A 14,882-nucleotide genomic window follows, 5' to 3' on the forward strand; every position below is an offset into this window, starting at 1 on the left:
TACTTTCAAAGATGAACACTTAACTAATTCACAACTGTGATAGCCTTATGTTGACTTAACAAAATGACTCCAGTTTGAATATATGCACTGAACATTCATAATCATTTATATCTCATCATTTTTATCTGTGACCTTCCACTGTGATATATATAAGTTATTAGTACCTTGTTACTTTTATATCTTATCTGATTATAACTCAATGATGTTGTGAGTCACTAAAAATGCCTACAATAAACTTTATGTGATAATCAATGTAATCTTACATGTGCATTTCCTATGTCAAACTGTCCACTTGTAAGACCAAGTATCACACCTGAGCTTCTCTTCTCACTGTAATGAGAACGCACATTTAAATTACATGTGTCACATCATCAAGCACATACAGGTGTTGTTTCTTTGTGTAAACCTGGAGGAATTAAAGTGACCTGATCCTGTCAATATAAAGCACGTTCTCTAACCTGTCTTCTCTTAGTTATATTAAAAGTGGCTATATATTACACAGTTCTTCTAATCATCACTGAAAGACTAGAAAAGTGTTTAACACATGAATGCACCTGCTCTCATGCAAATAAGTATCATTGTCTGAAAAATTTCTAAAAATAGTAACAATGACATTGACCTTGGAATCCTGAACCGCAAACTTGTGTGAGGTATTGTCATATTAAACTGACCTTCAAAATTAAGTCACTAAAGTAATGAGGTCAATTCAACAAAATCCACTTATATTCTGACACGTGCGAATGTCTTCAGTAACAGAAACAGATTTGTGGCGAGCAAAATACTCAACTATTTCCTTTCAAATTTCTGTTATAGCTGATTTTTGAAAATACAAATGAACTTTTCCTTCATCTTACAAAGAGTTCAACAACCAATCCTACACAACTATTATACTAAACAAGATTTACCTTGGTGATAAATTGCTTTGACCCTTGGCCTCTAAATTTTCTTGCTTTGGAACCTCTTTTGCCCCACTCTTTTCTTCAGCCTTCTCAAACAGTTTTCCCTCACTAGACAGGTCAACTGCCTTGGGTATCTGGTCAGTCTGACCTGTAAGTCAAAGGTCAAGGTGAGTCAAAGGTGAAAAAAATAAACCAACAGTATGACAAACATCAAAAGCACAGAAGTTAGAAAAGATGTCCATCATAAGGACATGTTTCAAAATTTGAAGTAAAGAAAAAACATTCTGAGGGAGTTTAAGAAACTTTTGAAATGTAAACAAACAGACATATTACCAGATCAAAAAGATACTGAATTGTGAAATAAAAGAACTACAGAAATATGTAAAAAACAAGAAGTAATTTCCAGAACATATCAAACAAACTTAATGGAAAAATCAAAGACTGAAGCTTTCCTGACCACCCACCAAAGTTCATGGGCGTGTCAGGCTTTGCTAGAATCACTGGTGTGGGTAAGATGTCCTGCTGTGGTTTTGGAGTGGCCACAAACTTTGAATGCAAGTCTGGTTTGTTGGGGAGGGGAGGTTTAGCCGATGATGAAACCTCCACCCTAGCTGGTGTGGAATTGGAATCTTTATTCTGTGAAACGTTGGATTCCTCAGATATTGGCTGTGATATGTCTGGTCTCTTGAGAAATTTCTCTGTACAAAGTCAAAGGTGCATGCAGACAGTGCAATTGCTGATTTAACTTAAAAGATTTGATAAAATAAAAAAATTAATTGAAAGTAAATAAATATTGATTTGAAATGAAAATGCTAGTATATTGAATTTGATTGAATTGTGAAGCATGCAAACAACATCAATTTTTAAAGCAGTGACAGGATCTAGACAATAAAACAAGAGAAACAGATAATTGATTGACTACAGAAATATATTTCAGGAGATAATGCTACATCAAAGTTACATATTCTTAAAATTCTTCACTAAGACTTGTAAATTGTCTCAAAACAAGTAGTTAGTATTCCAAATGTCATTTAATGAGAATTTATCCTCAAGACCATGTTAAATGTTCAGAAACAGAAATAAAAATAAAAAGATAAAAGAAAATGAATACACTACTGAACATGATGTATCTGGACTGATGACAGCCACCTATATAACAGATGTACAGTCCCTTACCTTTGCTTTGTTTGGCCTCATCAGCAGCTCCTATAGTAATAGTGCCTTTGTTGATGACAGGTTTAGGTGTAAGTGTGATAGTGGACCCCTTGGCAGGTGTACTGTCCCCTTCTGTAGACGAGGGGACACTATCATCTGATATAAAGGATTCTCGTTAGAAACAGACAAGGTTATAAGACATTACAGTAGTGAGAGTACAGGTCTTTTACATCACACTTATGAGTTCAATTTGATTTTATGAGATTAAATCATTTACAGATAAAAGTCAAGAAAAATACTTATAACATATCTGATTTCATCACACAATATTTTCAAAATAAATTAATTGTTGCAAGTAGATATCGCCATGATATAATGAGACATTAGAACAGAAAAAGCTATCAAAGTCATAAGCATGCTTCAAGATTTCAGATAAAAAAAACAATTTTGGGTTGTTATTGAAAGAAACTCAGAAGATTTAGTGATGTAATAACTTTATTTCAGCTACAGAGAAGAAAAATAAACCTGTGTTTCTTGTAGATATCTGGTATATACCTGATTTATTACTGTCCATAGTGCCTTCCTTTATTGGGATCTCCTTCAAAGCGTTCAACACAGTGCTGCCCGGACGACCCCACTGCTGCCTAGAAACAGCAGCTGCTACATCAGCTGCCACATCAGCCTCCGCAGCTGGATGCTGTATGACTTTGTCCTGTATACTTGTTGCTGGAAATTGTGATTAACAGTAAGCACAAATCTAAATGTTAATTCCATCAAGTTTGCTCCAGTATAACCAGACAACCAAGATATTAAACTTTGATGGTTAAACATACCTTATATAGAATGGAAAATGGTGGTATATCGAAGGTTAGAACATCACCACATAAAATACATATCTGCTGATACAGCAATTAACACAGCAAACAAGTTACAGAATGTCTGCATTTTTGTTGAAAAATTAACACAAATTTTGTTGAAGAGCAATGTTGAACTAATCAATGTTCTTGTAGGTCCATACTTTACAAATCTGGAGCTCTCCCATTAGTTGAATTGCCACTAAAATGTTCCTAATTAATCTCCAGAATTTATTGTTAAATAAGGAAAGGCCAAATTATTGGATATGATTATATGTGTGGAAACAGAGGAAGTAGGAGTTCCCATATTCTCCCTGGACATCCTGATTATGTCTGTACCTTCCATTTGTGAGGCTGTCTGTTCCAGAGGCATTTCCTTAATCGACACTTGATCACTTGGCCCTTCTTTCCATCGGGACCGAGAAGACTCGGGAGGATTTTGTACCTCTTCCTCCACAGCAATCTCTGCTGGGGCTCCCCATTTACCCCGTGGGGTTACCTATTAATGGGGAAAAATACCACCCTGTACTACTTATCATAAAACCGTTCTTACAACTACTCTCAGTAAACAAAAACTTTAAAATAAATCTGTACCATCATAGTTACTGAGATTTCTTATTACATACTTAAATGCTAGTTTGTTGGTGTACGGTAAATGAAAATGCAAAATTCAGAAACAAGATCTGATGAATTAACTTACTGAAACACTATCTGTCTTTCTAACACAAGATCTGATGAACTGATGTACTGAAACACTATCTGTCTTTCTAACACAAGATCTGATAGTTTGTCTTACTGAAACACTATTGGTCTTTCTAACACAAGATCTGATGAATTGACTTACTGAAACACTATCTGTCTTTCTAACACAAGATCTGATGAACTGACTTACTGAAACACTATCTGTCTTTCTAACACAAGATCTGATGAACTGACTTACTGAAACACTATCTGTCTTTCTAACACAAGATCTGATGAACTGACTTACTGAAACACTATCTGTCTTTCTAACACAAGATCTGATGAACTGACTTACTGAAACACTATCTGTCTTTCTAACACAAGATCTGATGAACTGACTTACTGAAACACTATCTGTCTTTCTAACACAAGATCTGATACCCAAAGCCTTGACATGAAAGTTTCGCCTTCTATAACTAGCCTAAGATTTTACTTACCTTCTCGTTTAAACGACGAAGAATTTCTTCCTTTTGTTGCTTCAGGGGACTCCTTAACACAACAGATAAAAATAAGTTGATGTAAATGTCTCTTTAATGGCACCTAAATTGATCAATTCAAAAGTAAACATAACACTAGCTTTCTTAAGAAATTTTTTATCTAAAGTAAATCCTTTCCACTATTGATCATTATCAGGGAATAGTTGGAAATGGCCTTAACTATTTTTATATCCATCAAACTCCCTTCCTTATTGTCCTTACTTAGCGTTTACAGTTTGTACTTTATATTCATCATTTCAGTGACCTAATTTATCAGAATATCCATTTATCTCCCCTTTCTTAAAGCTCATACTTGGAATCTACTGGTGGGGGTTCATCATTCACCACTCCTATGGCCTTCAGGGCACCAGTCATTCCTACAGCTGGTGTCTGCACAGGTTTGGGCAGTTCCTTTGGCTCGACCCCGACAGCCTTCAGAGCAGCGGTCATCGCTACAGCAGGCGCTGGGTTGATCACTGGACGTGGGGCAGGTACTGGCCGTGACGCTTTCTGTCTAGCCTGGTCATATTTATCCTTACGCTGTCGCTCTAATTGTTCCTTAAGCTGTTTGGCCCTATCATCTGCTTGTTGCTGGAATTTACATGAGGACTGTTTATAATATTCACACTAAATCTTTGAAAGTGGAAACCTCTTGATGTAAAATGTCTACTTTAGAAAAGATGGTACTATAATACCAACAATGTTATAACAATTCTCAATCTGATTAAACAATAAGCTTCTGTTATGATTACACCAAACATTCATTTAGATGATTTTAACCATATATGGTAATTGTGGACAAAAAATTAAAAACCTGCATTGGTGCAATAAAAACCATATCTACAAATTAATGACTTTTTGATAAAGAAATTAGAACATACTAACAGTTAAACATCTTTATTCTGACACTCAGTGTCTAAAATGTTACCCTGCCTAAACCAACACCTTGTACAACACAATAATCTGTATAACTAGATAACCTGTATAATCTGTGGAAAAGCTATGCAAGGATTTTTTTTTAAAATATACATTGGGGTAAGTACATATCGCTTGGTGTATATAAGCACATGAAGTAAAATATATAGTTACCACAATGTAACTACAATATCAAAACAAGAATAGAAAATAGATAAAAATCCTTATATGTACATTCAGTGATAACTTAAGATTTTCACATTTTTGCACTCGTTAGGAGTCACTGACCATGTGAACAGCAACAAAATAGTTCAATTCATTTGATTTTTTTGTCACTTTTTTTGTACAGAAATATTTAATATTTGATCTCAATGAAATATGCATGTCTCTTTCCCTTTATATCAACTTCAGCTATGTTAACAGACATTGCTCATTTACACAAGTGAAGAAGTGAAAAACCACATAATCCTGTCCAAGCATAATCAAGATGTAACTGTATCGGTAAATACAAACATGGAGGTCGATAAACTTCTTAATCTATTGGATTTCATAAACTTCTTATCTAGAGAACACCAACACCCTACTGTAGACAATAATATCAACAAACTTCTACATGGTGTGGAATTAGAGTATTTTATTTGATAGTTTCTTTAGGTGTGGGATTAAAGACTGTTGAAATCTGAAATGTTAAAGGGTCGGATAAGGGAGGTTTTAATTTAGAGGCAAATATTCAACTTTGGAAACAAATTTGTAAAAAGCTGAGAAAAAATATGGTATACCAAAGATAAACTTTACAAAAATTAATGCTCAAAAGTCAAAAAGATTGTTCCTTAATTGTTTAATGCCATGAAGCCATGATAGATGATAACTGAACTGATATTGTTTGGTCGTTCAAATGTATCACATATCACACTGAAATTATGCATCAAATAATATTTTGCTAAACATAGTGAAAACAGATATTTGGGTAGAAAAACACTCCTAAGTTGTAATTTAGGAAAAAAGTTTTATATAATACCAAAATCTGGGTACACCTACGATACAGTTCTTGTCTGTCTGTGTCGACCTGTGACCCTTGGGTGCTATATGATACCAAAGACTGGGTACACCTATGTGAAATAGAATTCTCATCTATCTGTGTCGACCTGTGACCCTTGGGTGCTATATGATACCAAAGACTGGGTACACCTATGTGAAATAGAATTCTCACCTATCTGTGTCGATCTGTGACCCTTGGGTGCTAAAAGATACCAAAGACTGGGTACACCTATGTGAAATAGAATTCTCATCTATCTGTGTCGACCTGTGACCTTTGGGTGCTATATGATACCAAAGACTGGGTACACCTATGTGAAATAGAATTCTCATCTATCTGTGTCGACCTGTGACCCTAAAGTGCTATATGACACCAAAGGCTGAGTACACCTATGTAGGATACAGTTATCTATCTGTGTCGACCTGTGACCCTAAAGTGCTATATGATACCAAAGGCTGGGTACACCTATGTAGGATACAGTTATCTATCTGTGTTGACCTGTGACCCTGAAGTGCTATATGATACCAAAGACTGGGTAACCTATGTAGGATACAGTTCTCGTCTATCTGTGTCGACCTGTGACCCTAAAGTGCTATATGATACCAAAGACTGGGTAACCTATGTAGGATACAGTTATCTATCTGTGTCGACCTGTGACCCTGAAGTGCTATATGATACCAAAGACTGGGTAACCTATGTAGGATACAGGTATCATCTATCTGTGTCGACCTGTGACCCTTGGGTGCTATATGATACCAAAGACAGGGTACACCTATGTAGGATACAGTTATCATCTATCTGTGTCGACCTGTGACCCTAAAGTGCTAAATGATACCAAAGGCTGGGTACACCTATGTAGGATACAGTTATCTATCTGTGTAACACTTGTGATACAGGTAAATGTCAGGTATAAGAAATAAGAAACACAATCAGAAGTGATCACTGACAACAATTTTACTAAAAAGTGGTTTTAGACTGACCTTAGCATACTGAAAGTTAATGGAAAGATTTTTTTAGAATTAGAAATTTCAATATGATATAAATTGGAACATCACATTTAAAACAAGACAGATTAAGAATGTTTCTATCTAATGGCTACTCTCTATTGTATGATATATTGGTTATAATCAAAATGCTGCCTTTAATACAGTGATATATGTTGTTATACTAAGGGATAAATATGGAACAAATCTGTTGAGAGGTTCTAAAAATATAACATTGGTTTGTAATGGGATGTGACAGGATGTGATGGAACAAGGTGGAACACATATCATTCTATCTCATCACCTTGCTCCCTGCAATAAAACTGCAGGGTATCATAATGATAATAAAAATTGAATTCTTTGTAGAACAATTTATAAAAATAAATAGGAACTATACAGTGATGTTGTACAAGACCAACCAAACAACTGTTAGCTGTGACCTTGACCTTTACATGAGGTCTAATCTCTGTAATTCAGATAATATGCTGTGTCATTTTATACCTCTGGGCCTAAATAGTTACACTAAAACTAAATTTTATATCTGAAATAATTTTGTTCCTTATATCTACTTTAAAGATTTACATGTTCCAAACTTACTCGGAGAGCCTCAACCTTCTTCCTCCTAGCTTCTGCTTCTGCTTTAGCATCCTTAACATAACCAAAACAAAGTTCTTAACAATTTCCTTGGTGTATAAAATCTCTCACACATGACTTGTGATGTAACATCTGTTTTCAAAATATACTGAATATGTTATAAGTACCATCAGGCATAAATAAAGAAAAAACAAACAATTTATGAAAAAGAAATTTAGGTAATTTTCGATTCCCTTACTGTATTGTTGGTAATATTCGTAATTGTTGACAGCAAGAAATTAAATATCCAGCAAACATTTTTACTTTGAATCAAAATCTTGAAAAATGAATGTTATCATCCCTGGATGTAATTTGGATACCAATGTATAGACATGTGTGAAACTTAATACCCATGAATGTGCCCAACTGAAATAGTGAAATAATAGCCTTGAAAATATTATCAAGTATCCTGTTAAGATTTTCACTTGAGTTTCTTGAAGTTAAAAAAAAATGATTCTAAACAACTAGGTCACCAATGAATTTCAGACTAAAACAATATATACATACACAAGAACTATTAGATGTTTACGACATGTACCAAGATATGAAATTATGTTAACAAATTCAATGATGTACATTTGAAAAGAATTGCCATCAATTTCAGTTTAATTAAATTGCAAACAAACAGTCAGAGTTCTTACAGAATTATGAATTACATATGACCTTCAGAATCAATCAAACATTTAAAGGTGACTGAGGTAGAAATAATTTATACATAATACTTACCTGGGGCTTGTTCTGTATCTGCCGTCTATCCTGGAAGTTCTGCATCCTTATCTGTTTAAGTTTCTCTAAGTATTCCTGATAGATAAGGAAGATAACACCTCGTTAGTTAACTTGATCAACATGTAAATGATTCTGTCTCAGAGTGCTAAGAACTTTAGATAGATCTGCAAGTAAATTAATGAGAAAACTATTTATGACTTTGATTATGATGAGGATTATTTCTACAATGTAAATTTGACTAAATCTTGTTTTCAGGAAATCATGACTAAAGTATATACTAATTCACAGTACCGCTAATCTCTTCTCTGTGTAACAATGTAATGACTTCAATGACACTATTCCATAAATCTTCTAAAAATATTACCAACAAAATAAATACTGCAAATAATTGAAGTAAACATGTCAGTTTTATTCTCAATTAGTTTTGCTCAATTGATGGATTCAAAGACTTAGTCAAGATCTTATCTAGACAATACGAGTTATGTGGCGATGAGGTTACAGTATGTAGACACCTTTTCCTCCTTATCTCTGGCACTGTCAAGAGCCCCATCACTTGGCTCATGTCTAGCTGGTGTGGGAGGCTGGCGTGGTCGCTGGACAGCATAGGGCGGGGCAGCAGCAGGCGCAGCAGCTGGAGCAGCATTCTAATAGGCATGGATGAGTGAAAGATTTTAGTACATAATGTGGACTTCATGAAATGTTATAATAAATGTTCTTGGAAAATAGAAAATGTCTACAAGATAGGAATGTCCCTGATCATATGCAAACCAGAATCAAGAACTTGATCAGGTTAGAAATTAATATTATGATACTATGGGGTAAAAATTTATCTAATCTGTTGAGAGGTTCTCAAGATATGACACTGATGTGAAACAAAACAGTACAGGCCGAAATGTGTAACATTACTATCCCTTTCCCATTGCCTTCCACAACCATATACCTAATTCCCATAAATTGATGGTGGCAAAAAAGTCTGAAAGGTTGATTTCTGTATTTATCAAATTGACATCCGAGTTAGTTTATGAATATGTCCAAAAGTATCACTTCTTAAAAAAAGAGAGAATCTGAAGCAGAGTGAAGTAGATTAAAGACTTCAATAAGCACTGTTAAAGGCAGTCTCATATATACCTAAACAACGACTAATACTTATATATCTGATGCCTACATATATCACTTCACAAGTAAAGAAATTATCAGGGATCTAATACACAACAACATATATATTTAAGATCCAAAAATATCTAATAAATATACATATTTTTGGGGTAAATATGAAAGAAAAGAAGTGTGTATGTATCAAATTACCCCGAATAAGTCTGCATTTCCTCGTTGTCTGTTTAGAGCAGCTTCCCTCTTTCTCATCACAAACTCGTCGACTATTCGCGCCCTCTCCTCTGCCGGTGTTTTTGGTCTAGGGAAAAAGAACACAGAAATACAGTCAGTTAAATGAGAATTGTGAACATTTTCTGTCTTTGTCTCTAAAAATATTCAATTTACAGATGTCAGAAGAATTTGATTAGGCACAATACATATTAAACTCAATCTTGATGAATTCACATTCTACTCTCACACTGACAAATCACCTTCCAGTCCTAATCCATCCAAACATATCCTTTCAGACAAAATCTTCAAAAGAGTAAATATTTAGACTAAATCCATCAGAGTATTTACAAAAGACATAAAGATTTATTATGATAAGTGGGCTAGATACAGGAACATTACCTGTCACCACCTGCCCTGGGGTCAGGACATATGGGTGTTGGCTCTGGGGTGCGGCCAGAGCTTGGCCGCTGCCAGTGGGGCACGGACTGTTTAGGTCCTCCTGGTAGAGGCCTTGGGGCTACCATGTATGCTGCTGCTGGCTGCACTGAAACACCAAATCAAACTTTACACATCCCCATTAAAGAAATATTAAGACTTATTTGAAGAAACCAATTAACTTGAGTCTTACAGTAAAAGGTTTAACAACTTACCTGGTCTTATGTTATTTAGTTGGGCGTCTCTGTTTTTCTGTATCTTATCTAGGTAGGCATGATAGCGTTCATAGTTCCCTCGATCTTTCTGAGCGATATTCTGTGGAGGATCAGGCTGTAAAGAAGACAATATTGCCTAAGAAAATGAGAAATCAATATCTGCTGGCTCATGAAAAACACAAATCAAAGTTAGATCCTAAGCCAGCTGTTTATTCCAGTGTAAGAAGCATTATGAATACTGTTTAGCTGTATATCAAGTACAATCTGTAAGATTCAATATCAAATAGCAGATTCTTCATCAGTGGAAGACTTTAGAGTTCAAAAGTTACATGATCTTTCTGTCAAGTTTTCATTATCTTTAAATAAAAGTTACAAGACTAAGGCGACATGTGACGAGAGTTTTACCTACCAGTGGTCGTGACTGTCTTGGTGGTTCTCTGGCATCATGTTTATCACAGTTAACTTTCTTCTGAAGTCAAAGAAATGTTAACAAAATGTACCTCTATGACATCTCAAGTTAAAAAGGAAACAAATCGGAATATGTAATATTGTTAACTGTCTAAAACTTATTCTAATTTGATTTAAAGATATCCTTTTCCTTGAAATCATGATATTGAAATAACCAAACAATGTTTTATTTTGCTGAATCCAATCAAATCATCAAATTATAGATATATAGTTATCATCCTGACCGACTTCAATCAAATTGGCTTGTATTATTGTTAAATAGTTAATTTCAAAATCAGTGAAACTCAAAATATTTTACAGCATAAACTTAAAATCGTTTTTAACACACTGGCAAAATTAATTAATTTTCCCCCCAATCTATGATTATGAAACATTGTTGAAAATCAGCAGAACAATCACTTTATTATCTTCCATTCATGAGATTTCAAATTCGATGTATTCTAATTTTTCAAGTAAAGAACTCTGTAAGAAAATTTTTAAAGAAAATGAATGACATGCTATTTAACTTACAGCTCCCTCATCGGAATCTAAAGAATTAATCATATTCTTCCAGTTGTCTTCCCTTGCCTTGTTGATTCTCGCCATCTATAAACAAAGGTCAACAACAAAGGATCCCATTATTCTACTCAAGGGTTGTTGCAAACAGATATATAGATAGTTTTCTAGGTTATCTACAGGCCCTTGTTTAAAGCATCAAAGAATCACTAAAGCTGCCATACATTATACTGGTTACATTTGCTTTCAATTGGTTTATTGCCCAGTTAATAGCCAAGGTCATTTTGAAGCAGGGTTTCTTCGTAAATCACAACCACATTAACTCATACCGGTCTGTATCTCATGTTCCTGAAAAACACCTCACGCCATGGCTAGGAAATATCAAGCCATGTATCATGTATGTAGGCCAAAACTCTGACTGACTGAGAGATGATGTATGTATTGTCTTACAGAATACAATACAAAGAAATTGTAACAAATACAATTACATCCACACTGTTAAACTTCAGAACCAGATTAATTTTTTCCCGCAAAATTCACAGTTGTCAATTATTGAAAAAAGTGAAGTTGCAAATATTATGCAAAATCAAGATTTAAAAATAAACGGGACAATACATTCTGTAAAACCCTGTAAAAATAATCAACACAATAACAAGATATATGGCAGTTTAGAACAATACTTGAATATGGAAGAAATAAGATAAAAATTAAGCTCACTATGGTGAAGTATAAGGACACAAAAAGCTTACCAGGTATTTAAAAAACACATTCACATTACAAAATTATTTCAACTATCATATGGCGAATTAAAAAGGCAAGATATCATAATTTTATTGCCTACCTTTTGTTTCTCCAATAATTCTTTGTGCTTTTTCTCAGCAGCGGCCTTTAAGAGTAAACACATTTCAAGTTATTTCAAAACAGATGTTTTTTCAAGCCATCCATATAGTCTTTCAGCTCTAAAGCAACAGTCTATTTTCATTTACCAGTTGGATAAGGGTCGTTCTTTAATGAAATAATGATGGATCTACAGATCTTATTGTACTTTCTGACAAATCTTAACTAAGACTTTTAAAGCTTGTTTTAATATTTCAAATTTACCTGGTATGCCTATAACATTAGGTTTAAAGTACAGTTAACCCACTTTTTCCATATACAGGATAACACAATCAAATCAATTGAATTCAGACATAAGACTAAATTTCAATAAATTTCAATATGCCAGTCTCAGGAGAACTGACAGTGAAAAACAGGAGTTTCTTACCATAAATACTATTGGGGGACTGATAATGAGAACCTGTCTAAACACCAATGGGAGGTAGAACAGAAATGTAGAGCAACCTAGTTGTACATTTATGTATGTCCAGTTTGTTTTACGCTAAGAAATGTTTGAGTAAAAAATGAAAATACTTTCTGTTAATTCATAAAAATTCATAAAAAATATAAAAAATTCATATAAAACAAAAATTCATAATTTAAAATTTAAAAAAAAAAAATCCCCAATAAATTCATAGAAATTCATAAAAATTCATAAAAAATAAAAAATTCATAAAAATTCACAAACAAATCATAAATTCATTGAAATTTATCATAAACTTAATCATTTATCAAGTAGATGTAACATGTCATTGATAAATTATTTCAGAAGTAAAATCTACCTTGTTTTCTTCCATTCTCCTTTTCTTCTCTTTTAAAATTAAGTCTTCTTTTTTCTTTTTCAAATCCTCAAAAACAACAAAAAAAGGGGGAAGATACAGACAAACAGTTTTCATCCAAATCAAAACAGCATATTATTTCAAGCAGATTTGTAAATTTGTAGCATGGAACATGTTCCAATAGTTTTTATTTAGTAGCATTTTGATGTGATTTCATGCCCTTTTGACTTGACATTTAATAGTTAAGCATGATAGTGATTTTGTCTTTGTATAAAAATTATTGTCTTTCATGGAAGTTTAAAAAAATCTCAGAAATTTGAATTTAATAATGGAACTAAAAAATAAGGCAAGTATAAAGCACATTTAATTCTTAAAGTGAAAAAAATTTGCTGTTAGAGCAATGCAAAAAAAAAAAACCCATTAAAGTTTTATAAAATTTTAATAAAAAGCATGTCAGAATGATAAACATGAGAAAAAACAATCTCTGTTAGACAAGGTTTATAAGATCTGTTAGGGATTAGCCTGAATGAAATCCCTATACTGGAACGTACTAAATAGCCTTTATCCCCAGGGTATCCCCTCACCTGGCTGGCACTGCCTGGACGTCCTCCAGCACTGCCAGGACGACCTGCACTACCTGCACTGCCTGGACGTTTCTTCACATCCACAGACCCCCTAGTGTAACACAATGTAAGAAATTTCTTCATTTCATCTAGCTTTATAGCACTTATTTCTTAAAATGAAAACATTTTCATTTGCATAATACTGTTTTGTCAAGCACAAGAAGAACTAAGGTTTAAGATATTGGAGTGATTTCTTATCAAAACAATCTAAGCACTCAAATTTTCTTTTTCTTTTTCAAATCTAAATTTTTACAAAAACTGTCTTCTGGTTTATTTGTTTAATGTTACACGAGATGATGCAAAAGCATGACTCACCTGTTTTCCTTGGACTTCCTAGGACCTCCAACTGGAGCCCCGTACACACTGGCTGGATTGTAACGAGCTGCTGGAGTCTGACCCACTGCCTTCCTCACACCAGCAGCTGGACATCAAACAAAAGACTCATATCAAGACTTTTAAGAACATAATTAAATTCAAACTCTAAAATCTTGATCAATGTGTAACACCATAATAATCTGAGATAAAATCTGACCCTAAAATTTACGTGTGCATGTTTCTGAAATACCTTTTTAGTGTTATTTTGAATTGCATTTTGAAATTTGTCATTGAACTGAAATGACAAACTTCAAAAACAAAATACTTATCTAGATAGATGTTCTCATAACACAACCAATTGAAAATTTGAATGTGATGTTACGATGATTACACTTTCACAAGACAAACGACCAGTGTGGTGTGTACGTGATGGTAAGGAATTGATCAACTTTTTCAGCTGTACTATAATCCCATGTACGCTAAGGTAAAAAATAGTGTGATGAGACACACTGTGTGCACTACATACATCAGTGCTACTTGCTTCACATTCATTCGTCTGATGAAGGTGACTGTGTAGTCGTCGAAACATCACACTCTAATCTTCTACTGGTTGTGTTATAAGAACTTTTATACTATTGCTATAATCAATCTGAAGAAAATGTTCTAACTTGTCTACAAACATGTATAAAACTAATTAATGTGTTTATTTCAATATGAGTATTTTTTAAGGTGTCACAATTTCTTGCCTTTATCTTCTTTCACTCACCTGAAGGGGGTCTTGAGGAGGGAGGAGGGGGAGGTAACTTCCTGGCTAACTTTTTACCATGCATCACTGTATGACTAAACTCATCTTGTAATTCCTGAGAGTGAATTAAACATTAACGGCGGATCAGGACAATGACAATGAACGGACAATGGTAAATACAACACTATGA

At 34.0% G+C, this 14,882-nt stretch overlaps 1 protein-coding gene across 1 annotated transcript in view; it reads right to left on the reverse strand.

Moving 5' to 3' along the window:
* The window catches only part of LOC132555477 (serine/threonine-protein kinase Nek1-like), a 39,496-nt gene that overhangs the window by 11,628 nt on the left and 12,986 nt on the right, over positions 1-14,882 (reverse strand). Inside the window, exons 13-33 of the mRNA XM_060219825.1 lie at positions 14,714-14,807; positions 13,948-14,053; positions 13,594-13,684; positions 13,013-13,078; positions 12,196-12,240; positions 11,370-11,444; positions 10,801-10,860; positions 10,392-10,506; positions 10,141-10,285; positions 9,724-9,829; positions 8,931-9,062; positions 8,419-8,493; positions 7,657-7,707; positions 4,439-4,716; positions 4,087-4,138; positions 3,248-3,407; positions 2,610-2,780; positions 2,076-2,210; positions 1,364-1,597; positions 906-1,047; positions 264-330 (exon numbers count right to left, since the gene is read on the reverse strand). Coding sequence (XP_060075808.1) covers positions 264-330; positions 906-1,047; positions 1,364-1,597; positions 2,076-2,210; positions 2,610-2,780; positions 3,248-3,407; positions 4,087-4,138; positions 4,439-4,716; positions 7,657-7,707; positions 8,419-8,493; positions 8,931-9,062; positions 9,724-9,829; positions 10,141-10,285; positions 10,392-10,506; positions 10,801-10,860; positions 11,370-11,444; positions 12,196-12,240; positions 13,013-13,078; positions 13,594-13,684; positions 13,948-14,053; positions 14,714-14,807 — 2,400 coding nt within the window. The remainder of the gene's footprint in view (positions 1-263; positions 331-905; positions 1,048-1,363; positions 1,598-2,075; positions 2,211-2,609; positions 2,781-3,247; positions 3,408-4,086; positions 4,139-4,438; positions 4,717-7,656; positions 7,708-8,418; positions 8,494-8,930; positions 9,063-9,723; positions 9,830-10,140; positions 10,286-10,391; positions 10,507-10,800; positions 10,861-11,369; positions 11,445-12,195; positions 12,241-13,012; positions 13,079-13,593; positions 13,685-13,947; positions 14,054-14,713; positions 14,808-14,882) is intronic.

This window comes from Ylistrum balloti, unplaced genomic scaffold, assembly GCF_031769215.1.
Source record: "Ylistrum balloti isolate Yb309-2 unplaced genomic scaffold, AGI_CSIRO_Ybal_v1 Utg370496, whole genome shotgun sequence".
Taxonomy (NCBI): Eukaryota; Metazoa; Mollusca; class Bivalvia; order Pectinida; family Pectinidae; genus Ylistrum; species Ylistrum balloti.